The sequence below is a fragment of the Mugil cephalus genome, chromosome 20, assembly GCF_022458985.1.
Source record: "Mugil cephalus isolate CIBA_MC_2020 chromosome 20, CIBA_Mcephalus_1.1, whole genome shotgun sequence".
Taxonomy (NCBI): Eukaryota; Metazoa; Chordata; class Actinopteri; order Mugiliformes; family Mugilidae; genus Mugil; species Mugil cephalus.
In genome coordinates, this window is record NC_061789.1 from 687,470 (window position 1) to 713,811 (window position 26,342).

Sequence of the window (26,342 nt, forward strand, 5' to 3'; positions counted from 1 at the left end):
AACTGAAACCATAAATTAGATTTATTATCTGTGTGATGACGTGTTCCTTTAAATATCTGCAAATATCTGGTTTCCTGTTTATAGACATAAACTAATGGAGACATAAACGCAGAGATAAATCAGTGGTTCAGATGTTCACGTTCTGATCCTTTAGGTTTAGTTTAAACTCCAGTCGTGCACACGTTAAATACTCGTATTAGTCAGCTGTGTTTTTATTACACTTGGTTCAACTTTGCTCCTTATGTGTTGATGTCACCCATGACTTCCAGCGGAGAGGTCAAAGGTCAGCTGAAAACAGGGAGAGCATTGATTATCAGATCAGTCCAAAGTCCGGTGCAGTGGAAGACAGACGGACGGACGGACGGACGGACGGACGGACTGAGAGACGAGCAGAGAGCCGAGGACGAGCTTCTGAGGATTATATGTGAGGGGACCCTGCTCAGAGATGGACATCCTGGAGACACACGCCTACGACCGCAGGCAGAAGAGGAACACGGTACAGACGACCTCATCTTATTCAGTTTCATTTGGAAGTTTCATTCCTCTCTAACCCTCCTCCCTCCTTCCTCTTCATCCCTCTGTCTCTCAGTCCTGTGCTCTCTTTGTGTCTCTGCTGCCGTTCTTTCTCGCTGCAGCTCTCTACTTCTACCTGTGGACTCCTGAGTCTCCTCCGTCCATCGTGGCTGCAGGTGTGAAGGCGGCGCCGACCCTCCTCCTGGCTGCAGTGGTGCTGAGCTGGAACGGGGGTCAGAGCGTCCTGGGCGTGGTGGGGGGGCTGCTCTTCTCTGCCGTGGGCGACTGCTGCTTGGTCTGGAACGAGCTTTTCCTGCAGGGTGAGAACCTGGTTCAAGGCAAACACCAGAAATTAACAACCTACGATTCACATTTCCAATAACATCATAATGTTCTTATTTCTAACAAGAATCCAAAAAATACTGGAGTTATCAGAAGAATACGGCCTCTGTTATCAAGACAAATCCTCATTAGTGTTTATTACACCATGATCTGTCTCACATCTTATACTGCAACGTTCTGTGGACCAGCACTTTTTACATCCTGCACAAACGTTTCATCAGGAAGAAAACACTCTCTAGCTCTGCCCATGTTGTTTCAGTCCCTATGTATCGTCTATTTTCATCGTTTCAATACACGTTCACCAAATAATCTCCATCCTTATTTCTTTAGAAGCACTTTCTCACACTTTCCTCATTATTACCAGCTCACATTAGAAACTGGACCAATGTTGGTTCATTCAAAAACCAAACAACACATCTTTTATTGGACCAACTGTGTAAATTCAGGATCCTTCCACTCCCATAATATTTAATTTCTCCATTCATCTTTTGAAACGATGAACTCTTTTTCTTTACTAGCTGTTCTTTGAATCTGTTTTGTTTCCTATGGGGGTTTTTTTGGTTCCTCCTGTTCATTTCTAAGTCAAACTTTGTATTTTTTCTTGATGTTTTCTTTGTTATTTTGTTAATCTGTTCAGTATTTACACTGAATAATAAATAAACAATAATAAATAAAATAAAAAGGCCTCAGGCGACACGATGCATTTAAGGTTTGATTTTTTTTCAGGAATGGGGGCTTTTGCCGTGGCCCATCTCCTCTACTCAGTCTCCTTCCTGTCCAGTCGATATGGACCCCATTCCTCGTCCTCCTGGATCCGGGGCGTCTATCTGATCCTGATCATGGTGGGAGGAGGTTTCTACTTCTACCTCTACCCGTTCCTGCAGAAGACCTCTAACTCTGACGTCCTGACTCCGGCCGTGGGCGTCTACTTCTGTCTAATCCTTCTGATGGTGTGTCTGGGCATCAGGACCAGTCACACAGTAACAGCTCTGGGGGGGTTGAGCTTCGCTGTGTCCGACGCGTCGCTGGCTCTGCAGGTTTTCAAGGTGATGCCGCAGATGGAGCACGGCCACCTGGTCGTCATGGTGACGTATTACATGGCCCAGCTTCTGATCGCCGTGGGCGACGTGAAGGCAGCGGTGGACGAGGACGACTTTTCTAAATGGAAGAGGTCCTAACCAGCCTGGGGTGTCCTGGAGTTATTAAACCTCCTCTGAACGAACGGACCCGTCCGATAGAGGACGAGAGGAAGACGCTTATCAGCTCAGTTCAATAAAACTTTACAGCTGGAAAAGATGGACGCCTCATTATCATCAGCACTAAAGTCCAACTGATACACAACCATTAAAATACAACCAATCCATTCAATGAACATCAGTTTACAGTATTTACTGATTGATGATGAAAATGTTTGAATAGACGTTGGAGTCTATGTGCTGATTGTGTGTGTGGTGATGTGAACTGACCTTTATCTGTACATGAATGCTCAGAGGAAATAAATGTGGTGTCTATGATGATATATATATTTCATGACAAACATCCAACCTTCCTTCTGCTTGGGTTTTGCTGGCGGGCATGTAAGGAACCTGGGAGACATTTTAAATACACTGAGTCCTTTCAGAGGTACGTCCTCCTGCATGGAGAGTTATTCTAAGAACACACCTGGAGCCTCAGGGGGACTTTACAGAAGCCTGGCTGGAGGATTCACACCCACATGGCCATAAAATGTCTTAAACACCATTTTAAAAAGGTCTTAAAAATGTATTGACTTTATTTTAAAACAAATATATAAACTTAAGTCTCGCTTTTTAAATGTTTTCGACATTTGAGGACGTTATAACGACAAAACAGAACTAACGTAGCCTACCTGTGCACAACCAGCTAGCTAGTAGCTAGCATGCTAGGTGTGTTAGCGAGGAGCATAGCAGCAGAGACACGTTGACAGCATCACTTGAGTTTTCTTTGGCCAACTTGTGCTAATACAACACTTAGCAATGAGCTAACAGGCTACCTGCTCAGGTGTCTTACACGTGACGACCTGAACCAGACGAACAAACCGCTCCACACGTTCACCATCACTTTAGTTACCATCGGCTCCACTTCCACTCGTTTCCTCCCTTTTTCCAACTTCCACTGACGGCAGAGTGGCAGCTGCTGTCGCACTTTTTACTGCCATGTGATATCGAGGGAATATAACCACAGCCGATAATCGAAATCGATCAAAAATTTATCTCGATCCCGAATCGAGATCGTTGTATCGTCCAGCCCTGGTTGTACTTATACTTTTAAAAGCTTGTCTTCATCAAGGTAGCACGAAATTGGTTGGTTCTTTATATGTACAACATTCTAAAAATATGATTAAAAATATAAATGGTTCTACAGCAGCAGTTTGGCGATGAAGAGATGTAGTACGTTTATTTTGCCAGTAGGTGTCACTTCTGAGTGTCAAGTGTGACTGGAGTTTTTCATTCTTCTTTAGAATGGCTCTTTTTTATGTCAACAATGGTTTCAATAATGTAAAAATTAGGCTGTTGTGGTTTATTTTCAGCAGCACTCAAGAGGAACGCACTGACTCAAAGGAATTACACAGAAGGATGCAGGAAGGGTCCCTCCAAGTGGTTCAGCGGAGCATTGGCAGAGGTGGAGGCAGAGGGTGGGGTACTCCACCAAGAAGAACAGTCCCAGTAGGTAAACGTTGGCACCACCCAGGTTATTTGGGTTTGTTAGATTTTGGACTTGTTGGATTTCTGAGGTCAGAGGTCAAGGTGACTGTCACTGTTTTCTCACCCATTCTTTTCTCTTTTTTTAAAAAAGAAATAAGCAAGAAAAAGTACATGATGTATGCAGTATCATAACTGCATTTCTAACGTTCATAACAAACCAAACCATTTGAAAATCTGTCAAATTGATCAGGTTCTGGTTAATTTAGTAGAACATGCACCAGAGGCTTAAAGCTCTGAGGAAGCCAGCGGACCGAGCCAAGATTGTGGCCGTGTGGCGACTCCATGACATTGGGTTAAAGCTTCTTTATGCATTTGCAGTTATTTTGAAAAGGTAAAAAAAAAAAAAACACCCCGTGCTTTCCACCACATGGGGACAGTTTAACTCCACCGTAACCGTCCCCTTCACTCATAATGTAGTGGTGGTGAGAGGCACTGCTTGGGGTTCGAGGGTCACAGGTTCGCCTCCTGCCCTGTCCATGGCTGTGGTGCCAACACTAATCTGCAGCCCAGATTTAACCGTCAACCCCACATGGACATGCTGCCTGGGATTGGCTCATTTAGTTTGAGGCTGTGGCTCTGGGTTTAGGTCGACCTGAGATGATGATCACAAATACTGGTGAAATCATTCTACAGCTATGAACACAACTGCAACATTAAAACCTGCACATGCTTTAACTTCAAGTCATTTTTGCAGCATCTATAAAGAAAAGAACACCTGATGAATCACCTGAAGCCTCCATTTAGTGGACAACACATCAAACGTGGAAACACAAGGACTGAATCTGGAACACAGCATCAGGACTGTGACTGTTTTTAGATCAGTCCAAAGTTCACTGCAGTGGAAGACAGACGGACGGACTGAGATCCGGTCCCTAACACACACACTCACACACACACACACACACACACACACACACACACACACACACACACACACCGCAAAGAAGAGCTGCTAGCAGCTGATACACAAGTAGCTTTAGTTCAGGGAAAGATCTCTCAGTTAGAACAGAACCTCCTCACCCCTGAGGGAACTTATGTCGCCGTAAATAATGTTTCTCATAAGAAAATGTCAACTATCGTGTGTAATGTTCAGGGGAAAAATATCACCTTTCAGTTGGACTCAGGTGCCACACATTCTGCCTCTTAAACACAGTGTATGTTACCCTTATTCAGTCAGTGCATCTGGACATGCCGCGAAAGAAAGAGTGTCCTGTCAACCTGCCAGGGAGAGACTTGATGTGTGTAATGTGGGATTCACCCCGACATCTAACGGACTACAGATTCCACACGCCACACCCTCGACACAAGCTGTACAATTAGATGTAAATGTTCCTTTGTGTGCTTATCAATGGTGGATAAGTAGAATCAGCTGCACCATTCTTAAATTCCTCCTCAGGCCAAATGAAGCCTGAAGGTTTCCACTGCACAGCCTTTGTGTCACGCGGATCAGATTCTGACTTTGAAGTGAGCTTTTACAGAGACATGAATGATTGTCTGACCCTGACATGACAGATCCGTGTTTTGATGATGATTATTGTGCTTAGTTTGTTTCACTCACAGTTACACAGCAGCATTCTTCCATGTCTCTGCTCCTGCCCCTGCCTGCCTACCTGCCTACCTGCCTACCTGCCCTACTGCAGGTTCCTGGAAGAGTGTGGGCGAGTTCAGAGAGAAAGTCACTTGTTAACACATACACACTTCCTTATTTGCCTCCGCTCTGTGCAGGTCGTGGCGAGTTGCTCCCGCATAGCCACTGTTTTGCTGCACTCACTCCCCAACAGATTTCCCCGCTCTTATCTCAAGTTCCTCCTACTCATTGACTAATACACTAGTGAGGAAATGTGGCGGAAAGATTTCAGCGGAGCAAAAGACTTTGACAGGTAAACACACTGGTTGAGGAATGTGAGTCTCACTGAGCCACTTGCGGAGGTGAAGCCTGTTATTCTGCTGTGTAACCGACCTGTATGAGAGGATCTGCGGTGAGTTTCTGACACGGACACTAATCAGCATTTGAAGCTTGTTGTGTTCTGCTATAAAGAGAAGTGAATACAGAGAAGAGTCAGAGCTGTTTCCTGTTGTGCACATCCCTGGGTAAGAATAAATCTTGCTTCACATATAGAACCACTGACTGGACGGCCATCACTTTAACGGCACTTTATCGAGGAAAACAAGAATTGTGGTCACAGGAACCTGCTCAGAGATGAGCGTCCCGAAGAAGGACGACTATGGCCGCGGGCAGAAGAGGAACACGGTACAGACGACCTTCTCTTATTCAGTTTCATTTGAAGTTTCATTCCTCTCTAACCCTCCTCCTTTGTTCCTCTTCATCCCTCTCTCTGTCTCTCAGTCCTGTGCTCTCTTTGTGTCTCTGCTGCCGTTCTTTCTGGCCGCAGCTCTCTACTTCTACCTGTGGACTCCTGAGTCTCCTCCGTCCATCGTGGCTGCAGGTGTCAAGGTGGCGCCGATCCTCCTCCTGGCTGCAGTGGTGCTGAGCTGGAACGGGGGTCAGAGCCTGGTTATGGTGGGGGGGCTGCTCTTCTCTGCTGTGGGCGACTGCTGCTTGATCTGGAACGGGTTTATCCTGCAGGGTAAGAGCTGGAGTTAATTCTCAATCAGCAGGTTTGCACACAATTTCGATATTATTTTTCATCTGGTAAAAATGGACAAAAATTAGAATCAGAAATGAACAACAAATAAATAAATAAATAAATAAATAAAAAGGCGACATGTTGCATTTAAGGTTTTATTTGATTTAGTTTCAGGAATAGGGGCTTTTGCTGTGGCCCATCTCCTCTACTCAGTCTCCTTCCTGTCCAGTCGATATGGACCCCATTCCTCGTCCTCCTGGATCCGGGGCGTCTATCTGATCCTGATCATGGTGGGAGGAGGTTTCTACTTGTATCTCTACCAGTTCCTGCAGAAGGCTCCTCACTCTGACGTCCTGACTCCGGCCGTGGGCGTCTACTTCTGTCTAATCCTTCTGATGGTGTGTCTGGGCATCAGGACCCGTCACACAGTCACAGCTCTGGGGGGGTTGAGCTTCGCTGTGTCCGATTCGTCGCTGGCTCTGCAAACTGTCAAGGTGTTGCCGCAGATAGGGGGCCACCTGGTCGTCATGGTGACGTATTACATGGCCCAGCTTCTGATCGCCGTGGGCGACGTGAAGGCAGCGGAGGACGATCTTTCTAAAAGGAAGAGGTCCTAACCAGCCCGGGGTGTCCTGGAGTTATTAAACCTCCTCTGAACTGTTTCCTGTGAGTCCTGAACAAACATTGTACATGTAATCACATATTAAAGTTCAGCTGCTGCTGTACATGATTGATTTGAAAAACTCTGAATGTGAGCGTTATTTCATCACAAACATCCAACCTTCCTTCTACTTGGGTTTTGCTGGTGGGCATGTAAGGAACCTGAGACATTTTAAATACACTGAGTCCTTTCAGAGGCTCGTCCTCCTGCATGGAGAGTTATTCTAAGAACACACCTGGAGCCTCAGGGGGACTTTACGGAAGCCTGGCTGGAGGATTCACACCCACATGGCCATAAAATGTCTTAAACACCATTTTAAAAAGGTCTTAAACATGTATTGACTTTTATTTAAAACAAATATATAAACTTCAGTCTCGCTTTTTAAATGTTTTCGACGTTATAACGACAAAACAGAACTAAAGTAGCCTACCTGTGCACAACCAGCTAGCTAGTAGCTAGCATGCTAGGTGTGTTAGCGCGGAGCATAGCAGCAGAGACACGTTGACAGCATCACTTGAGTTTTCTTTGGCCAACTTGTGCTAATACAACACTTAGCAATTAGCTAACAGGCTACCTGCTCAGGTGTCTTACACGTGACGACCTGAAACAGACGAACTGACCGCTCCACACGTTCACCATCACTTTAGTTACCATCGGCTCCACTTCCACTCGTTTCCTCCCTTTTTCCAACTTCCACTGACGGCAGAGTAGCAGCTGCTGTCCCACTTTTTACTGCCATGTGATAACGAGGGAATATAACCACAGCCGATAATCGAAATCGATAAAAAAAAAATGTATCTCGATCCCGAATCGAGATCGTTGTATCGTCCAGCCCCGGTTATACTTTTAAAAGCTTGTCTTCATCAAGGCAGCACGAAATTGGTTGGTTCTTTATCTGTACAACATTCTAAAAATATGATTAAAAATATAAATGGTTCTACAGCAGCAGTTTGGCGATGAAGAGATGTAGTACGTTTATTTTGCCAGTAGGTGTCACTTCTCAGTGTCAAGTGTGACTGGAGTTTTTCATTCTTCTTTAGAATGGCTCTTTTTTCTGTCAACAATGGTTTCAATAATATAAAAATTAGGCTGTTGTGATTTATTTTCAGCAGCACTGACTCAAAGGAATTACACAGAAGGATGCAGGAAGGGCCCCTCTAAGTGGTTCACTGGAGCCCTTAAAAGAGGTGGAGGCAGAGGGTGGGGTACTCCACCAAGAAGAACAGTCCCAGTAGGTAAACATTGGCACCACATTCAGTGGACAACACATCAAACGTGGAAACACAAGGACTGAATCTGGAACACAGCATCAGGACTGTGACTGTTTTTAGATCAGTCCAAAGTTCACTGCAGTGGAAGACAGACGGACGGACTGAGATCCGGTCCCTAACACACACACACACACACACACACACACACACACACACACACCGCAAAGAAAGCTGCTAGCAGCTGATACACAAGTAGCTTTAGTTCAGGGAAAGATCTCTCAGTTAGAACAGAACCTCCTGACCCCTGAGGGAACTTATGTCGCCGTAAATAATGTTTCTCATAAGAAAATGTCAACTATCGTGTGTAATGTTCAGGGGAAAAATATCACCTTTTTGTTGGACTCAGGTGCCACACATTCTGCCTCTTAAACACAGTGTATGTTACCCTTATTCAGTCAGTGCATCTGGACATGCCGCGAAAGAAAGAGTGTCCTGTCAACCTGCTAAGGAAAGACTTGATGTGTGTAATGTGGGATTCACCCCGACATCTAACGGACAACATATTCCACACGCCACACCCTCGACACAAGCTGTACAATTAGATGTAAATGTTCCTTTGTGTGCTTATCAATGGTGGATAAGTAGAATCAGCTGCACCATTCTTAAATTCCTCCTCAGGCCAAATGAAGCCTGAAGGTTTCCACTGCACAGCTTTGTGTCACGCGGATCAGATTCTGACTTTGAAGTGAGCTTTTACAGAGACATGAATGATTGTCTGACCCTGACATGACAGATCCGTGTTTTGATGATGATTATTGTGCTTAGTTTGTTTCACTCACAGTTACACAGCAGCATTCTTCCATGTCTCTGCTCCTGCCCCTGCCTGCCTACCTGCCTACCTGCCCTACCTGCCCTACTGCAGGTTCCTGGAAGAGTGTGGGCGAGTTCAGAGAGAAAGTCACTTGTTAACACATACACACTTCCTTATTTGCCTCCGCTCTGTGCAGGTCGTGGCGAGTTGCTCCCGCATAGCCACTGTTTTGCTGCACTCACTCCCCAACAGATTTCCCCGCTCTTATCTCAAGTTCCTCCTACTCATTGACTAATACACTAGTGAGGAAATGTGGCGGAAAGATTTCAGCGGAGCAAAAGACTTTGACAGGTAAACACACTGGTTGAGGAATGTGAGTCTCACTGAGCCACTTGCGGAGGTGAAGCCTGTTATTCTGCTGTGTAACCGACCTGTATGAGAGGATCTGCGGTGAGTTTCTACCACGGACACTAATCAGCATTTGAAGCTTGTTGTGTTCTGCTATAAAGAGAAGTGAATACAGAGAAGAGTCAGAGCTGTTTCCTGTTGTGCACATCCCTGGGTAAGAATAAATCTTGCTTCACATATAGAACCACTGACTGGACGGCCATCACTTTAACGGCACTTTATCGAGGAAAACAAGAATTGTGGTCACAGGAACCTGCTCAGAGATGAGCGTCCCGAAGAAGGACGACTATGGCCGCAGGCAGAAGAGGAACACGGTACAGACGACCTTCTCTTATTCAGTTTCATTTGAAGTTTCATTCCTCTCTAACCCTCCTCCTTTGTTCCTCTTCATCCCTCTCTCTGTCTCTCAGTCCTGTGCTCTCTTTGTGTCTCTGCTGCCGTTCTTTCTGGCCGCAGCTCTCTACTTCTACCTGTGGACTCCTGAGTCTCCACCGTCCATCGTGGCTGCAGGTGTCAAGGTGGCGCCGATCCTCCTCCTGGCTGCAGTGGTGCTGAGCTGGAATGGGGGTCAGAGCCTGGTTATGGTGGGGGGGCTGCTCTTCTCTGCCGTGGGCGACTGCTGCTTGATCTGGAACGGGTTTATCCTGCAGGGTAAGAGCTGGAGTTAATTCTCAATCAGCAGGTTTGCACACAATTCCGATATTATTTTTCATCTGGTAAAAATGGACAAAAATTAGAATCAGAAATGAACAACAAATAAATAAATAAATAAATAAAAAGGCGACATGTTGCATTTAAGGTTTTATTTGATTTAGTTTCAGGAATAGGGGCTTTTGCCGTGGCCCATCTACTCTACTCAGTCTCCTTCCTGTCCAGTCGATATGGACCCCATTCCTCGTCCTCCTGGATCCGGGGCGTCTATCTGATCCTGATCATGGTGGGAGGAGGTTTCTACTTGTATCTCTACCAGTTCCTGCAGAAGGCTCCTCACTCTGACGTCCTGACTCCGGCCGTGGGCGTCTACTTCTGTCTAATCCTTCTGATGGTGTGTCTGGGCATCAGGACCCGTCACACAGTCACAGCTCTGGGGGGGTTGAGCTTCGCTGTGTCCGATTCGTCGCTGGCTCTGCAAACTGTCAAGGTGTTGCCGCAGATAGGGGGCCACCTGGTCGTCATGGTGACGTATTACATGGCCCAGCTTCTGATCGCCGTGGGCGACGTGAAGGCAGCAGAGGACGATCTTTCTAAAAGGAAGAGGTCCTAACCAGCCCGGGGTGTCCTGGAGTTATTAAACCTCCTCTGAACTGTTTCCTGTGAGTCCTGAACAAACATTGTACATGTAATCACATATTAAAGTTCAGCTGCTGCTGTACATGATTGATTTGAAAAACTCTGAATGTGAGCGTTATTTCATCACAAACATCCAACCTTCCTTCTACTTGGGTTTTGCTGGCGGGCATGTTTAGGAACCTGAGACATTTTAAATACACTGAGTCCTTTCAGAGGTACGTCCTCCTGCATGGAGAGTTATTCTAAGAACACACCTGGAGCCTCAGGGGGACTTTACGGAAGCCTGGCTGGAGGATTCACACCCACATGGCCATAAAATGTCTTAAATACCATTTTAAAAAGGTCTTAAACATGTATTGACTTTTATTTAAAACAAATATATAAACTTCAGTCTCGCTTTTTAAATGTTTTCGACATTTGAGGACGTTATAACGACAAAACAGAACCAAAGTAGCCTACCTGTGCACAACCAGCTAGCTAGTAGCTAGCATGCTAGGTGTGTTAGCGCGGAGCATAGCAGCAGAGACACGTTGACAGCATCACTTGAGTTTTCTTTGGCCAACTTGTGCTAATACAACACTTAGCATTGAGCTAACAGGCTAACTGCTCAGGTGTCTTACACGTGACGACCTGAACCAGACGAACTGACCGCTCCACATGTTCATCATCACTTTAGTTACCATCGGCTCCACTTCCACTCGTTTCCTCCCTTTTTCCAACTTCCACTGACGGCAGAGTGGCAGCTGCTGTCCCACTTTTTACTGCCATGTGATAACGAGGGAATATAAACACAGCCGATAATCGAAATCGATAAAAAATGTATCTCGATCCCGAATCGAGATCGTTGTATCGTCCAGCCCCGGTTATACTTTCAAAAGCTTGTAAGCTTGTCTTCATCAAGGCAGCACGAAATTGGTTGGTTCTTTATATGTACAACATTCTAAAAATATGATTAAAAATATAAATGGTTCTACAGCAGCAGTTTGGCGATGAAGAGATGTAGTACGTTTATTTTGCCAGTAGGTGTCACTTCTCGGTGTCACGTGTGACTGGAGTTTTTCATTCTTGCTCAGTAAGTTCCTGTGAAGAAGGAACGACTTGGACATCATGGAGCTGTTTTTGAGTTCAGGAAGGCTAAGAAATGATTTGTTCTTTTTATGAGAAGCAGTTGAAATAACAGAGGGATGTGAACCTACCTGTTCATTGCTGTAACACTAATAATAGCTCTTTTCACTAATTGGATTTAGATTAGACAATTGTGCATCCATTGAACTGTGCTCCTCCAAGAAAAACAAAACATTGCAGTGGTTACAACCTTTAGAAGGGCAACAATGGTTTCATAAAAATTTTCAGCAGCACTCAAGAGGAACGCACTGACTCAAAGGAATTACACAGAAGGATGCAGGAAGGGTCCCTCCAAGTGGTTCAGCGGAGCCCTTGACAGAGGTGGAGGCAGAGGGTGGGGTACTCCACCAAGAAGAACAGTCCCAGCGGGTAAACATTGGCACCACCCAGGTTATTTGGTTTGTTAGATTTTGGACTTGTTGGATTTCTGAGGTCAGAGGTCAAGGTGACTGTCACTGTTTTCTGACCCATTCTTTTCTCTTTTTTAAAAAAGAAAGAAGCACAGCTCAGTTGTTTTGTTTGAAACAAGTTTTATTAAACATTCATTGAAATACAACTTTATAGTGTGTTTTTTGTTGCTAAATATATATATATATATATATTTTGTATTTACTTAAGGAGGAACAATGCAAGATTTTTTTCATTATATTTAAATGATTTATTTAACAGCTTGGTAGTAATTGTGATGGTTAAATGACTTGTTCCAGGGAGAATGGAGGCTCTGTGCCTTCCACCTAGCGTCCTGTGGCCAAAAACCAACCAAGATCAGAGCCTCCCACCCGGTGTCCCAGCTCTCGTCTCGGTGGCACCTCAACACAAACGCACCCGTAATCCGTAATCTCTTGTTTATGACAGATAAAACTACACAAATATACACACTGTAACGTTATCCACCGCTCCACAGATCGCATTCTGGCCGACTTTGTTGAAAACAATTGCACACGCCAGGTGTGGGAGTGAGGAGGGTTAGCAGAACAACAAAAAGTGACCAGACTTGCATAGTTCCTCTTTAAATATGACCCTCAAAACTGAAAGGTAGGTTATTAGCTGTGACTCTGGCTGCAGGAGATGGATGATCCAGTCATCTGCACTAAAAAAACTACTCATAACTCAGCAAATTTTGACCGTATACAGCTTTTACTTCAACTGTTTCCATAATGGTACTATACTGTTACTTTCATAGAAAAAGTACATGATGTATGCAGTATCATAACTGCATTTCTAACGTTCATAACAAACCAAACCAACTGAAATGTGGGTTATTAGCTGTGACTTAATGAACAAAGGCCATGAGAGCGATGGTGGATAAACTGCCCAGTCGGACCTCATGAGTACAAATTCACTTTGATTGAGTCTAAACTGGTGAGATCCCTCAAGCCCACATGGGAACCTAGAGGTGGAACCTTCATGGGTCTGATAGAACCAACCCAAGGGAGTGTATCAGACTATACGTAGACATAACTCATAGGGTTCGGTTCGGTTCAGTTAGGTATGGTTAGATTAGGTTAGGTTAGGTTAGATTAGGTTACGGGGCCATATTGGATCAGTTGACTTGCTGTGACTCTGGCTGCAGGAGATGGATGATCCATCTGCACTAAAAAAAACTACTCATAACAAATGGACCCGTCAGATAGAGGACTAGAGGAAGACGCTTATCAGCTGAGTTCAATAAAACTTTACAGCTGGAAAAGATGGACGGCAATAAAGTCCAACTGATACACAACCATTAAAATACAACAAATCCATTCAATGAACATCAGTTTACAGTATTTACTGATTGATGATGAAAATGTTTAAATAGACATTGGAGTCTATGTGCTGATTGTGTGTGTGGTGACAGATGTGAACTGACCTTTATCTGTACATGAATGCTCAGAGGAAATAAATGTGTCTTTGATAATATATATATTATACATATATTATATTAACAGCAGTTGTACTGACTTAAAAAAGTATTTACATCATACATGTAATCACATATTAAAGTTCAGTTGCTGCTTTACATGATTGATTTGAAAAGCAACTGCAGGAACATTTGTCTGATTCCATCACAGACGTAGCTTCATGGTTTCCATTTTAAAAGCCGTTAATAAATTAGATTAAAAAGACATTGGTACCTCTAACTTAGCGGTGAGTTAAAAACACAGAGCATATGTCACGTGGATCCTCTCTTGCTGCAGAGGTCGCTGTTAAAGCCTGAGGGCTGTCTCTGTGCCTGCATGCTATAGGCCCAGGCTCTGTCCACACCGAGCCCTTCCACCCTGACAGGTTTCCAGTCAGGGAAGGGAAAGCGACCGGCCACCACCAAGGCGTCATCCGGAAGCTCGGCCTCCAGCTTCTTCTGCAGTAATGAAAGCTGAGAGAAGAATTAATGACAAAGCTGAGTGATTCAGTTAGTAGGTGCATTAAAAATGAAAATGACATCTCTGTATTTGTTCATTACTCACCACACTGGGAGCCAGGAACACTGTGATGTTCTTACACCGTGTCAAGTCGACCTGGATGGAAATGTACATCAGGTTTAACTTAAAAACTTTGAACGTGAGCGTTATTCCATGACAAACATCCAACCTTCCAGAGGTCTTCTCGTCTGTAGGACACTTGTCCGCCGTGACCTGACCTCCACGCGTGGAAGCGAGCCAGACCAACAAGCCAGGGGTTGAGCTCGTAGCCGACAGCTGGTTTGAAACCCTGTCGATGAGCTTCCAACACCTTCAGGATTAAAAGCAAGCGCAACCTGGTGTTAATCAGAGCAGGGAATAAACAAAGAACCCTAAACGTCTGGCTCATACTCACAATACGGCCGTCACCAGATCCCATATCCACGAGACGTCCCTGTCGACCCCTCAGCAGCGTCATCACGTTGTCCACTTGGGTTCTGCTGGCGGGCATGTAAGGAACCTGGGAGGCATTTTAAATACACTGAGTCCCTTCAGAGCTACGTCCTCCTGCATGGAGAGTTATTCTAAGAGCATACCTGGAGCCTCAGGGGGACTCTACGGAAGCCTGGCTGGAGGATTCCCGCCCACATGGCGTAGACAGCGAGTCCAGTACCTGCAGCGATCTGAGCCACTCCCCAAACCCCGATGGGCTGAGACTGGAGCTCAGCAAAGACCTCATCCGGCGTGTTGTCATCCATTCCTGCTGAAATGAGCTGGAAATTAACAGTATTTGTTGCACCAAATAGTTTACTCTCGGTGGATACACACATTTCTTATTTTTTGTGTGTTTGTCAAACCTGCTCCTAAATAATCTGCAGCTCCAGGATGCAGTGAATCAACTAATAAAATTAAATATATATAAAAAAAGCAACAGTTCATCATAAAATGAGCAGCATAAAAACTTATAATACAAAAAGTAAAACATATCCATATATGAAACACTAATTTAGTTTGATGGAGATTATATATATATTTTTTCCTGCTATGTTTATTTCTGATTTATCCGACAGTGTGCGGCAGTTTGAGGGTCACACGAAGTAAGTTCTTACTTTATAACAGGATAAATGTAATAATATAACAGAAATAATATAATCAAAGCGCTACTGTTGTGTTTGTTTGTAATTGTTATGTCATTTTAACGCGATGATGTAGCAGCAGCGGAATTAAAGAAATCAACAACAGTACCTGATTGACCTGCGGCGGAGCGCGACGGACACATTTAACTGAGGGACCGGTCCGTCAGCCAAAACATTCCGTCTCTCCACTCATTTCCACTTCCTTCAGCACAGATGTACACCGGGTTTTTTGTGGAATTAAAACACTTTAAACGGTGATTTTATTTCTCGGTGCAACATATATTTAGAAAAGAAGAAATAATATTTTAAAATGTAATCATATGTAAGTGTTTACAGCTATACTTTGATGCAGATTTAACAAATTTTATAAAGTTTGCTTTCAGGTGTTTACTGTGTGAATGCAATTAAGTACTGCACAATGTCAATTAAACACATTATTTAATTAGTTTACACCACTATTCACATTAAGTTCATTAATATCCTGTCAAGTCCCTGTAATGTATTTGCTTGTTTTATTTACAGTATTTAAGAAAATAAATCCACACTCCATGTACTTATGCTTAAAAAAGTTTTTTATTCAAAATATAGTACATTAATATAGTAATATTTAACATGAAAACCCCACGGTCTGAGAGACTTAATTTGATCTCAGGTATTTGTTTGTGTAAATTATTAACAGTATCAACATTTCCAGGTGTCTGTGCGTCAGTCGCTGTCTGCGTCGTCACTGATGATCCCACGCAGGTTTGCCCACTGGGATGATTTTCTGCCTCCTCCTCGTGTCTTGTTCTCTTGGTCGCTGTCAGAGCTCATGGTGCGCTGATAAACAGGGGACGAGTCCTGTTTGTCCTGCCATCCTGAGGCTCTGCGTTTAGGTCGACCTGAGATGATGATCACAGATACTGATGAAATCATTCTACAACTATGAAAACATTAAAGTCATTTTTGCAGCATCTATAATGAAAAGGAAAACTTATAAATGACTTGAAGATTGACAACACAGGACTTGAATTTGATGTCGTCACCTTTTGTGGTGATGATGTTGTTGACATCAAGAGCAGCCAGTTCCTGATCTGTTTCCAGCTTCATTCGGACTTTTTTGCATTTCTCAACAGTGGGATTACCTGTGTGCAAACAGAACCATCGTATTCATTAACCGATGGAGGAACAGGTCAGGAGTTAGAGAAGCTCTCACGCTCTTCTCACCATGGACGCCCAGATTTTCCAGCTCCTGCTTCAGAGCCGCCACCTGGGAGCGAACCGAGCGACAGCCGTCCAGCAGCTTCTTGTAATTCCTCCTCACACCACAGAGAGAAATATAACGTTTGAGCCTCTTGATGGTTTTGTTTTCTTCCTGTCAGACGAAGGACGGACACATTTGTGAGGAGAAGATAAATAAATGCAGAAAAATAAGAATAATAACAATTTTCTCATGTCAGCTCACCTTCACAGCTTTGTTACCTCCTTCTTTCTTTACCGATTTCTTCTTCTTCTTCCTCTCTTCCTCCTCCTTTTCTTCTTGCGTATTTTCTGTTCTATCGTTCTTTTCATCGTCTAGAGACGGAAGCGACGATGAATCCGAGTCTGAATCCTCATTCTTCTTTTCCACTGACACTATTTCTTCTGTGTGACATAACGACAGGACAGATATACTAAAATAAAGGCAGAATTTAATCGATGTGTGTGTGAGATTTACATGTTAATATGAAGTTAATATCGTCACCTTTCTTCACTGTTTCTTTCTTCTTCTTTTCACCTTCTTGCGTATTTTCTGTTCCACTGTTCTCTTCATCGTCTAGAGACGGAAGCGACGATGAATCCGAGTCTGAATCCTCATTTTTCTTTTCCACTGACACTTTTTCCTCTGTGTGACACAACGAAAGGACACAATGATCCATACAAAGACTCATGATAGTATAAATAAGTAGTTATCCAGGTATGAAGCCAGTAGTCACCTTCCTCGCTGTCATCAGACGAATCTTTCTCTTGATTTTTTTCTGCTTCACTTTCATCCTCTGTGTCACTCTGTGGCGTTTTCTCTGCTTCGCTTTCATCGTCGTCATCGTTTGCTTCTTCTTTCACACTTTTCTTTGTGGCCTCATCCTCTTTCTTCTCCTCCTCGTCTGCGGAGTCGTCGCTGTTCACCTGCCGTTTAGCGTTTTTCTTTTTCTCCTCTTCCTCTGATTCGTCAGATGGAATTTGCTCTTCGTCTTCTCGTTCTGTTTTTGTTTCCTTCTTCACCCCCGACTCTGCTGTTAATCACACAATCAATGACACAACCTTGTGGTTTAAAAAGGGACGATGAACCTTAAGGATGATTGTTAATGTAGCTTATATTCTACTGTTATATATTATACTGTCACACAAATTATTGCCGATAAACGATATTATTGTCATCATTATTTTTTTCACTAACATGTCATAATAATGCAAGTTCACCATTTCAAAAGCAAACAACGGTTATTTCTCAAGAGTATTTAACCTGGTGATTGGAATGTCAAGAATATCTTCCTCAATCGCTATGAATCTAAAAACATTTCCAAACTTATCACCTAACTCTCTAATCCTGCACAGAGTGAAGGGCTGATTAATAGATTCATTGATTATCGTGAGTAGTTTAAGTACATCACCAAGGACTGAAGTAAACATGTAGGATTACTTAATGGAATAACACGTGTCACACACCATCCATGACCAACCTGAGGACGAGCCTGACGGCTTGAATTTGAATTTCTTTGCCTTCGATTCATCTTCTCCGTCACTTAGCGATTCATCCTTTACCTTTTCTCTCTTTCTTTTCTTCTGTGGCTTTGTCGTCTCCACCTCACTCCCATTACAGTCACTGTCCTGGTAAGAGAGTCAGAAATAGCTCCAGCACTAAGCCCTGTATATACTGGATATCAGACTCTATATGAAAATACGTACCTGCATTTTCATCAGCTCCTCTTGAACCACCTGTTTCATGAACTTTTTCGCCTCCGGACTTAATGACTCACATCTCACATGAGCCACGTAGCGCTTCTTTAAAATGCCTAACGTCAGTGCGCTGAAATACAACGGTGAAGGGATTATTACATCAATAACAATTATAGCCATAGTTCAACTTTGTAGCATCTAGAAAAAAAGGAGTGAATGTCAATTTATTTATTTATTTACTTCTTCCTGCAGCTCTAATTTCACTATGAAATGCAGAAACCATTTTGTGCAGCAACTGGTAAATATAATAAATATATACTTGTAAGTTTTATCCATTATCGATCTCCCATGTGCCATTATGTTCACTTGTTTGTATCATTTATGATTTATCTGGATGCATTAATCCTGTTCTCCATCTGTACCCAATAGGCCCCATATGAGCGGTTAAAGGTTTGGTGTTTGCTCTGGGGGGTTTCAGGCAAGTAAATTGAACTGAAATAAAAGAGGAACTACAGTTAGGACCATCATGTAGACTCAGGCCTCAAATGTATAGTTTATTTCACGGATAAATGTTATATTGGTGCCGTTTTAACTATTAAAAGAATGAGGAAACTATTTAAAATTTACATTTAACTCAATGACCTACTTTAAATCTAATTTCCAACTGTCACTGACACGAATATTCACTTTTAAATAGAACAATGTATTAAAATATCCACGTATTAAACGTTAAAAATAAGATAAATTAGCTAAAGCAAATTTACAGCGTCGCAGGGTGATGACGTTTCTAAGTTGCGTCAAATATTTTTATTTTAGAAATAAATAGCACATTAAAAACACACGACGCGCAGTATGAACGTTAAACAGGTTTAAGTATTTAGTATTTAGTGAATCTGTAGTAAATTACTTTAATTCATTAGTGATACCACTTCTTCCGTTCCACATGTAGCTTTGAGTTAGAGTTAGCAACAACAAACATGAGTCCGTTTTCTGAATCTAAATAAACAGTTCCATAAGTCCAGAGAGTTTAAACTCGTACCTTAGATCCGGCTCATTTCCGAGCTGACTGCGAACAAACCTGCGGATACTTCCAGCCTCTTTATCTGAAACCATCATTCCCAAATTCAGACCGCACTTGTTTCTTTTCGGGGATGGCGGGCTTCCGCAATCACCCGGAAGTGACGAAACACAGAGGCCACGCCCCCTCTCATAATAAACATTGTACATACAACAACTACCTCATTAATATATCACAATATATGAACCCAAAATATAATAAATGAAAAATAATTAATATTTACATTATTATAAAATCTGCATTTATGATGTAATATTTTATTGTTATAATCAAGATATTAATAAAGAATTGATTGTTTTTCAATTAAGAAACATACCAACCTAAACATTTTGAAATGACCAGAAATCACTGTTTTTAGGGGACAATAAATCATGGACAGATTAAGTTTTATAAAGTAAGTGCTGTGTTGTTTCTGTATTTGTTTTAAATAACAATTTCCCAACTCTAGTTTAATTTTCTTCCTAATAAAATAATTTGAAGGATAAATATTATTTAGAGTTTATTATTTGGGGGGAACAAGGAACTTAGGGAACAAAAAGTTTCTTGTGATAGCTGAATTTCTGATTTATTATAGTCTTTATTATAGTGAGAATAAGTGTGTTTCTTCTAAATTCTTATCACAGAATCATAACAAGTTACAAAACATAAAATGCTGTATTAATGAGAGGTCTTCACTATATTTACTTCACTACAATACAGATCAGAAAGTAGTCAGTAGTCTGTGGTACATAAATGCACCGTGTGTGTGAGAGTTTTGTTTTGTAATGTTTTAGGACCAGAGGGAGAAATGAGACGAAGAAGCCAAAGCTGGATTTCATAGGCAATTTATTCAAAACATCTCCTTGACCACTATCGGACGGAAGTTACATTAGTGCATATTATTTTTGCAAAGGGTCCCAGATACATATTGCTCTCATTCTACGTCTTTTCAGTATTCAGAGTGATTAGGTTTACACCAGTCGATATTAGAAAGAAAACACGTTTCCTCTCCCTGAGGAAAATAGAAAATACAACCCTGCATGAACCGCCTTCATCCTCACTGTGTGGCCAAAGGTTTGGTTTAAGACAAAGAAAGAAGATCATGGCTCAGAATAAATTCTACATCAAAGAAATGGTCACAGGTCCTCTTGAAATTGAAAGTGAAATGTAAGTTACTGATTTATTCATTTACACTCTGGTCTGTGCTGCAGGGAGCAACACATCCTTCCAGAGATGAAAACTCACTTGAGCACTGGTTAACACAAAGGCTGCATTCAGTACAAAAGTTAAATACCAAACAATAAATTAGGTTCATAAATTAATTCATAAAAAACATCTTGAAGCAACAGCTGTAATAACTTAACTCAACAATCTCATTCACAGACAACCTCACTAAAAATGGCTCTTCTGTTTTATTCCAGTGTTCAGCTGCACCGTCCTCCGTCCTGAATAAGCCGCCGGTCAAACCAGTGCACATCACTCCCACCCACACAACCAGCAGGCGTCTGCTCTGGGCCACGAGGAAAACATCTACAGAGCGGTGGGATCGTTCAGTAACATGCGGGAGGCGTCTTCACATATCAAAAGTTATTCATGCCAGTTTCACTCCCAGGTAACTGTACACATGTCCTATTTAAAAATGTACACAACTTGTTTTCTTGTAAACAGAAGCCATCTTTTTTTCAGCTCTATTACAAATCAACCCCGACACCTTTGCCCTCGTCTGACGTCTAAATCTACATCCAAAGCTATTGCTGCCATCGCTCACTCTTTCACACCTCTAGCATTCACCACACACAGAGACCGGACATCACTCTCCTGTGCCTCCGCGTTGCTTTCACATTATTACTAGTCTTTGTACACAGTTTGCTGACCGTGGCCTCTTTCGTCGTGCATTATATGCCTCCTGACGTGGATCCGTCTCACGCGTCTGTCGCCTCCCGTGGCGCCTTCCTCCTCCGAGTGTCCGGCTCCCAGCGACGACCCGGAGCCTCTGGAGTCCAGGAGGTGGACGCCTCCCGGACCAGATCCTCTGCTGTTCTCGTAGATGAGGATGTTCAGGGTTTCTTCAAATATCCGCGCCTCAGGAAACTCAACCTAAAACACAGACGTTTAACCCGTTAACATCCTGCAGCTTTTTCAACCAATCACAGCTCCGCAATATGTCAACCTGATATTTTTTAAGTGTGTTCCAGCTTTGATTCCTTCAGAACTAAACCACTGAGAGAGATTCTGACTCTAGTGATAGAAACTTCAGAGTCTCGTCTTTAAAAAGAGACAAAGACCATGAATGAGCTGCAACATGTTCATGAGCAGGATTCAGTTACTTTGAAATGATGCGATGTTGATGTAGTTTAACAGGTTTTTAACACATTTCAGCTGCGAGTCTCACTTTGGTCTGTTTCTTCTCGGTAGCGTAGACGATGGACGTGCAGCAAACTTCAGCGATCTTCCGGCCTTCGCCGTAGAACGACCAGCAGCAGATCTCATCCCCGAGCACGTCTTTGACAAACAGCACCCGGCCGTTGAAGCGCAGCACGAGTTTGTCGAACAGCTCGATGTTCTTCAGCAGGTTGTCGTCAGAGTTGCTGAAATGTAAAGAATCAGTAATTATTAGGACTTTAAAGACATAAACATTTTTTAATTTCTATTCATCGCATGTTGTTTCCTTTTCAGTTTTCAGTTAATTTCATCTGTTTGTCATTACACTTGGCTTCAGAACACATACATTTGGATTTTTTTGTCAATTTATTGTGTTTTATTCAACCTGTACACACCCCTGGTGTTCCTGGTCATTAGAAACGAATGGGTGAGACTACAAGTGTGTAAAACAAACACACTAACACACTCCTTCCTACACCCCAACAGCTCTGATATATAAAGGTTTATGTGGGATCAGTTCATTCTGCAGCAACACGATTTCTTTTCAACTAACGCTCATAATGTTCTCGGTCAAATGTGATGAGAGACGTCATATTTGATTCTAAATCCACAGTAACACACTAATTATCACCTAATGTTGTGTTGGATGTTTTTACCAGCTTCAGATTTATGTTATGTGTGTATTTAGTCATGACAAAGGTTGAACTTTAAGTCAGGTGGAGACTCTTTCCATTTATCTCCTGTTTGTTACGGTTGTTATTAAATCTTAAATGTTAAAGTGTTCATATTCTAATTGTGGTAAATGTTTCAAATATTTTGCCTTTTTCTCACTAAATTTTTCAGTTTTGAGAAGGAACCCAAAAATATTTGTGAAAATTTAAAAAGATTAAATGATTTTAGGACAGTGACGTTGATGAGCACTGAGACAAAGTTCTCTCTAATAACTTGTTGTGGTCAAAATAATATCGATTTAATGTTTTTTCCTAAAAAAACGAGTTGTATGAGCGAGAAGCTCAAAACTTCCACAAGAGCTGAAGCAGGTAAAACATCCAACACAACATTAGGTTTTATTAATGTATTATTGTAGATTTATAATTAAATATAATGTCTCTGATCACGTTTGACTGGTGACATCATCAGCATGAGACAAAACTAACGCAACATGATGTTAAATCCACGTGGAGGGTTTTTATTCCTCCATCTCAGCCGCGTTGCTTCACCGGGTGGAGATCAGCTGACAGTAAACGTAGATAACCTGGTTGTGGTAGAGATAACATCTGACAGAACTGTGAAGATAAACCTGCAGCTCATTTGTTTCCACTTTGCTCTTTTTCCTGCAGGGTTTGTGGCGTTACCGAGCGTATTACTGCCCTCTGCAGTAAAATTAACAGCTACGACTCCATTTCAGACGGTACTTCCTGCTTTTCTAAGCTGCACTGACGCCTTGGTCATAACAACAGAACATGTGGGTTAATCACACGTCAAAGAAATGAGTCCCTGGGAATTATAAAACACGGAAGGTGACTGATAATATCTGTAACACACACACACGTTACCTGGTGTAAGAGTACTTGTTGTTCCCTCTGTTGTTCTGCAATTTCACTACCGGCTGCAGAGACAAGAAACAGGAACAAGTTCAGAAGTCTTTTTTTTTATTGTTCCTGTCCAGGGAACGTCCGCTTTAGTTAACAATCACTTCTAATACATTCAGTCGTTACCTTTCTACAGGTAGCAATCATCCTCTGCTCTTCTTTGGGGGATGTGATCATGGGGATGCGACACACAGTTTCAAAGACGTCTTTTTGTTTCTGAAAGTAAAGACAGTATTTTTAAAAATCCATCCTCAATATTTTAATCAGAGATATTAATTAACTCCCTCTAAGGCTTCAGGCCTGTGCTCCTTTTACTCCTCGTTATTTTTGAACTTTTCTGCACAGGATAAATAAAAATATATCCAGTCTTTCATACATAGACAACAAGGAAACACAAAATACACAGGAGCCAAAATGGCTGAATGTGTCTCAAAGGAGACGACGATGAAGCAAAATGACAAAAATATGAGAAATATTTGTCCACATGATTATCAGGTTAATACTGAAACCCTGGAAGGAAGGAATGAGATCAAGAATCCATTTTATTTGTGGAAAAGTGATGAGTAAATGTGTTTAATGTCGGTTAGATGAGATAATAATGCTGAAGTAAGCATCCTGTATAATCACCTGCATGGCGCTGAGGCAGTGCTGGATGAGGCCCTGGACCTGGTAGTACTGGGCCTCCTTCAGAACCTCATCTAGTTCTCTGTGGTCCTCTGGCAGAGGAACCGAGCCGTCTCTCAGAAAGTTCAAAACCAAACTAAAATGCCGGCCGCTCCGATCCAAAACCACCCAACCTGGAACGGCAGGAACACGACTCATTAGTCTCTGACATTCTTCTGGAATCATTCTTATTTTCTGTGGCTGAGTCAGTGACCCACAGTGTGTGGGTCGATCCATGTGGTGCCAGCGAACAGCGTAACACTCAACATTCACAGACTTCACTCCCTAATCTCTCACTCTGCGTCACTTTGGCTTTTTAAGGGGAAATGAAGCACTCAGTCAAGTTAACAGCATTTGGGGTTCGGTTCTTATCAAAAACATGTAACACACACGACACATATTAGCATATACGGAGGAAAATACTGCGGCCGTTATATGTTTTTTAGTTTGGATGCTGCCATCCTGCCCCGTCACGTCACTGTGTTGATTAGCTCAGTGATTCTGAGTCAACAGTGTGTTTTCATTCCCCCTAGAAACACACAAAACCTAAATATCCAAATAATAAACTGATCCTGTAACAAAAACCTCTGGTTTTGAATCGATACAAAAGTTTATCACATAAGTGCAACAGAAACACTTTTTCCACATTTCACCATCACTGGAGATGATCTGGGGGTCGTGTGACCAGTTCATTTTAAGTCCATCTTCCTCAAAGTGACGAGAATTTAAGACAATTATGGGACATCGGGGAGTTACAGCTCATTCACAAAACACCTTAAAGAAATATCACTTTTATTTTGTGAAAAACTGTAAAGGAAACGCAGGAGAGAAACGGATAGAAAAAAACAGACGGGTTTACACAGAGTGAAATAAAAAGGACGTTAAATATAGAAGAACACAAATATAGAAGAGAGTGAAAGATGGACACAGAAGAGCATCTGGACTTCAGGAGACAGAGGGAGGACGTTGCTGCGTTGCTCCTGGACGTAAAATCTATTTTACAAAGTGCATTAAACAGTCAGTTAAGCAGAGATCAGCCCTGATGCTGCCAACATGTTGTCATCCCGACCCCTGAATGCATCTTCCCGTTATGATACCACTCACCTTCCGGGTCGATGGTGACGTCTGTGCCTCCGTTGCATATGCTCCGCAGCAGACTGTCTTCTTTGCTCAGAGTCTGGACGGTGGTGTAATGCAGAGAGCCGCCCACATTTAACTTGATGTACTTGCTCCCCAGCAGACCCGGGCTCCGGTGCTCGTCTGTGTGGTGCAGGGCGGGCTGGGAAACAGCGGACTGGGCATGACTGCCAGCGGAAGCCTCCGCAGACATGGGGCTGAGGAGTCACTTCCTGACTGTAAAAACCAGAGAATATCACGGCTGGCGGATGAGTACGTGCTGGACCAGACGGAGAATCAGGACAACAATAGACTGGTGTTTAAATGAGGATGTGACGAGCGTCAATAGAAGTCACGCAGCATAAAACTGCACGTAAACAGAACACAGGCTAAATTACAATGTAAGCATTTTTATAACCACAATACATTCCTCTAGATCAGTTAACTAAAGGAGGAAATAACAAATACATACATATATATCTACTCAACTCCTTTTCCACTAACTGCACAAAAATATAAGAATATATAGTGTCTACTCTTTAATTCAGTACAAAAAGAGATAAACAGCGTACATGTAGACTGATGTGTCACCTGAGAGGCTCCTCACTCAGCTTTAATAAGGTAAAGCTGAGCCTCCATAAACACATATAATCCGCTGACAGATTCTAACACATCATTCAAATCACACGAAGCTAAACTGGACTCACCGCACTGAACATCCAAGGGGGCTCCAAACGTGAACGCCACAAAGCTCAGATAGCTAAACAGCGGCTAATAATATATAAGAAGCGAGCCAGCGCCTACACAAAGCAAATATGAGACAAATTGATTTAGAAAGCTGCTAAGGACTGCCACCTCATTTTAATCGCAGCCAGCTAAGCTAAATCACAGCGGCTAACAAGTAGCTTAGCGACGCTAACTCGCTCTTCGTAGTTTCTCCTCGGGTCAAAACTCAGAAAGTCGTCATCGAGACCTGCGAACTCCCGGTTACGTTAATAAACGACGACTCCATTGTTGGACATAAAGAGTAATAAGCGTTGCTAATATGAGAAACTAAATAGGTCACTCGGAAACGAAACTACAGCATCCTCTTCCGGTGTTTTCTTGTTCTACGGCCAAATTATGACAGGAACTACCGCCACCTGCTGGAGAGTGTCGCTAACTACATTATATATTACACATTAAATCCGTTTAGTCCCGTGGTTCGTCCTGTTTCCAGTCACTCAGTCACTCTGTTATAAGATAATACAGCACTGGTGTCGTTAGGCCTATTTTAAAAGGGATGAAGCTTCCCTAAAATATCCTTAAGCACCACTAAATAATTTGGTGTTGTTTTATTATTTATTGCAAATTCAATAATATGGCCAAAATATGAATTTAAATAAATAATTATAAATATGATCATAAACCTGTCTGTTTCCCTTCAC

At 42.5% G+C, this 26,342-nt stretch overlaps 6 protein-coding genes across 10 annotated transcripts; 3 read left to right on the forward strand and 3 right to left on the reverse strand.

The window, feature by feature from the left end:
* Nucleotides 1-299: 299 nt before the first annotated feature.
* Nucleotides 300-2,369, forward strand: tmem86b (transmembrane protein 86B). Its single transcript, XM_047571308.1, has 3 exons — nucleotides 300-496; nucleotides 590-833; nucleotides 1,582-2,369. The coding sequence occupies exons 1-3, from the start codon at nucleotides 446-448 to the stop codon at nucleotides 2,031-2,033; spliced, it is 747 nt and encodes a 248-aa protein (XP_047427264.1). The 5' UTR covers nucleotides 300-445; the 3' UTR covers nucleotides 2,034-2,369.
* A 2,898-nt stretch (nucleotides 2,370-5,267) lies between these two features.
* On the forward strand, nucleotides 5,268-6,909 carry LOC124997534 (lysoplasmalogenase-like). The gene is made up of 4 exons (XM_047571309.1): nucleotides 5,268-5,557; nucleotides 5,698-5,829; nucleotides 5,926-6,166; nucleotides 6,335-6,909. Exons 2-4 carry the CDS (start codon nucleotides 5,779-5,781, stop codon nucleotides 6,781-6,783), a joined length of 741 nt encoding a protein of 246 aa, XP_047427265.1. The 5' UTR covers nucleotides 5,268-5,557; nucleotides 5,698-5,778; the 3' UTR covers nucleotides 6,784-6,909.
* Nucleotides 6,910-8,792: 1,883 nt separating this feature from the next.
* On the forward strand, nucleotides 8,793-10,647 carry LOC124997535 (lysoplasmalogenase-like). Its single transcript, XM_047571310.1, has 4 exons — nucleotides 8,793-9,299; nucleotides 9,440-9,571; nucleotides 9,668-9,908; nucleotides 10,073-10,647. The coding sequence occupies exons 2-4, from the start codon at nucleotides 9,521-9,523 to the stop codon at nucleotides 10,519-10,521; spliced, it is 741 nt and encodes a 246-aa protein (XP_047427266.1). The 5' UTR covers nucleotides 8,793-9,299; nucleotides 9,440-9,520; the 3' UTR covers nucleotides 10,522-10,647.
* A 2,151-nt stretch (nucleotides 10,648-12,798) lies between these two features.
* Nucleotides 12,799-15,365, reverse strand: antkmt (adenine nucleotide translocase lysine methyltransferase). Of its 3 annotated transcripts, none has more exons than XM_047571312.1 (6): nucleotides 15,299-15,365; nucleotides 14,650-14,813; nucleotides 14,469-14,573; nucleotides 14,244-14,384; nucleotides 14,120-14,170; nucleotides 12,799-14,028 (listed from the first exon to the last, which is right to left on the reverse strand). In XM_047571312.1, exons 1-6 carry the CDS (start codon nucleotides 15,330-15,332, stop codon nucleotides 13,828-13,830), a joined length of 696 nt encoding a protein of 231 aa, XP_047427268.1. In that variant the 5' UTR covers nucleotides 15,333-15,365; the 3' UTR covers nucleotides 12,799-13,827. The 3 variants fall into 3 exon arrangements, with proteins under 3 accessions (XP_047427268.1, XP_047427269.1, XP_047427267.1); XM_047571313.1 differs by having other exon boundaries at nucleotides 14,650-14,826; nucleotides 15,299-15,363; XM_047571311.1 differs by lacking the exon at nucleotides 15,299-15,365 and having other exon boundaries at nucleotides 14,650-15,292.
* Nucleotides 15,366-15,743: 378 nt separating this feature from the next.
* hirip3 (HIRA interacting protein 3) lies at nucleotides 15,744-19,277 on the reverse strand. Of its 2 annotated transcripts, none has more exons than XM_047571292.1 (9): nucleotides 19,145-19,277; nucleotides 18,115-18,235; nucleotides 17,889-18,036; nucleotides 17,145-17,441; nucleotides 16,913-17,053; nucleotides 16,634-16,812; nucleotides 16,396-16,543; nucleotides 16,215-16,313; nucleotides 15,744-16,070 (listed from the first exon to the last, which is right to left on the reverse strand). In XM_047571292.1, exons 1-9 carry the CDS (start codon nucleotides 19,219-19,221, stop codon nucleotides 15,895-15,897), a joined length of 1,386 nt encoding a protein of 461 aa, XP_047427248.1. In that variant the 5' UTR covers nucleotides 19,222-19,277; the 3' UTR covers nucleotides 15,744-15,894. The 2 variants fall into 2 exon arrangements, with proteins under 2 accessions (XP_047427248.1, XP_047427249.1); XM_047571293.1 differs by having other exon boundaries at nucleotides 17,145-17,438; nucleotides 19,145-19,256.
* Nucleotides 19,278-19,991: 714 nt separating this feature from the next.
* On the reverse strand, nucleotides 19,992-26,029 carry kctd13 (potassium channel tetramerization domain containing 13). Of its 2 annotated transcripts, none has more exons than XM_047571298.1 (7): nucleotides 25,623-26,029; nucleotides 24,904-25,152; nucleotides 23,764-23,933; nucleotides 23,263-23,352; nucleotides 23,101-23,153; nucleotides 21,555-21,750; nucleotides 19,992-21,259 (listed from the first exon to the last, which is right to left on the reverse strand). In XM_047571298.1, the coding sequence occupies exons 2-7, from the start codon at nucleotides 25,127-25,129 to the stop codon at nucleotides 21,011-21,013; spliced, it is 984 nt and encodes a 327-aa protein (XP_047427254.1). In that variant the 5' UTR covers nucleotides 25,130-25,152; nucleotides 25,623-26,029; the 3' UTR covers nucleotides 19,992-21,010. The 2 variants fall into 2 exon arrangements, with proteins under 2 accessions (XP_047427254.1, XP_047427255.1); XM_047571299.1 differs by having other exon boundaries at nucleotides 24,904-25,195.
* Between the last annotated feature and the right edge of the window lie 313 nt (nucleotides 26,030-26,342).

What these genes read in the sequence shown, in the direction of transcription:
- LOC124997535 (XM_047571310.1), top strand. Translation starts at nt 9,521, where the DNA reads ATGAGCGTCCCGAAGAAGGACGACTATGGCCGCAGGCAGAAGAGGAAC. An exon ending in GCAGGCAGAAGAGGAACACG is followed by an intron (nt 9,572 to 9,667) that starts GTACAGACGACC and finishes TCTGTCTCTCAG; the next exon opens with TCCTGTGCTCTCTTTGTGTC. An exon ending in GAACGGGTTTATCCTGCAGG is followed by an intron (nt 9,909 to 10,072) that starts GTAAGAGCTGGA and finishes TATTTGATTTAG; the next exon opens with TTTCAGGAATAGGGGCTTTT.
- kctd13 (XM_047571298.1), bottom strand. Translation starts at nt 25,129, where the DNA reads ATGTCTGCGGAGGCTTCCGCTGGCAGTCATGCCCAGTCCGCTGTTTCC. An exon ending in CGTCACCATCGACCCGGAAG is followed by an intron (nt 23,934 to 24,903) that starts GTGAGTGGTATC and finishes CTGCCGTTCCAG; the next exon opens with GTTGGGTGGTTTTGGATCGG. An exon ending in AACAAGTACTCTTACACCAG is followed by an intron (nt 21,751 to 23,100) that starts GTAACGTGTGTG and finishes TTTACATTTCAG; the next exon opens with CAACTCTGACGACAACCTGC.
- antkmt (XM_047571311.1), bottom strand. Translation starts at nt 14,883, where the DNA reads ATGTGTGTATCCACCGAGAGTAAACTATTTGGTGCAACAAATACTGTT. An exon ending in GATCTGGTGACGGCCGTATT is followed by an intron (nt 14,385 to 14,468) that starts GTGAGTATGAGC and finishes TTAATCCTGAAG; the next exon opens with GTGTTGGAAGCTCATCGACA. An exon ending in TGTTCCTGGCTCCCAGTGTG is followed by an intron (nt 14,029 to 14,119) that starts GTGAGTAATGAA and finishes TTCTTCTCTCAG; the next exon opens with CTTTCATTACTGCAGAAGAA.
- LOC124997534 (XM_047571309.1), top strand. Translation starts at nt 5,779, where the DNA reads ATGAGCGTCCCGAAGAAGGACGACTATGGCCGCGGGCAGAAGAGGAAC. An exon ending in GCGGGCAGAAGAGGAACACG is followed by an intron (nt 5,830 to 5,925) that starts GTACAGACGACC and finishes TCTGTCTCTCAG; the next exon opens with TCCTGTGCTCTCTTTGTGTC. An exon ending in GAACGGGTTTATCCTGCAGG is followed by an intron (nt 6,167 to 6,334) that starts GTAAGAGCTGGA and finishes TATTTGATTTAG; the next exon opens with TTTCAGGAATAGGGGCTTTT.
- hirip3 (XM_047571292.1), bottom strand. Translation starts at nt 19,221, where the DNA reads ATGATGGTTTCAGATAAAGAGGCTGGAAGTATCCGCAGGTTTGTTCGC. An exon ending in GCCGTCAGGCTCGTCCTCAG is followed by an intron (nt 17,442 to 17,888) that starts GTTGGTCATGGA and finishes TGTGATTAACAG; the next exon opens with CAGAGTCGGGGGTGAAGAAG. An exon ending in GTCTGATGACAGCGAGGAAG is followed by an intron (nt 17,054 to 17,144) that starts GTGACTACTGGC and finishes TGTGTCACACAG; the next exon opens with AGGAAAAAGTGTCAGTGGAA.
- tmem86b (XM_047571308.1), top strand. Translation starts at nt 446, where the DNA reads ATGGACATCCTGGAGACACACGCCTACGACCGCAGGCAGAAGAGGAAC. An exon ending in GCAGGCAGAAGAGGAACACG is followed by an intron (nt 497 to 589) that starts GTACAGACGACC and finishes TCTGTCTCTCAG; the next exon opens with TCCTGTGCTCTCTTTGTGTC. An exon ending in GAACGAGCTTTTCCTGCAGG is followed by an intron (nt 834 to 1,581) that starts GTGAGAACCTGG and finishes ATTTTTTTTCAG; the next exon opens with GAATGGGGGCTTTTGCCGTG.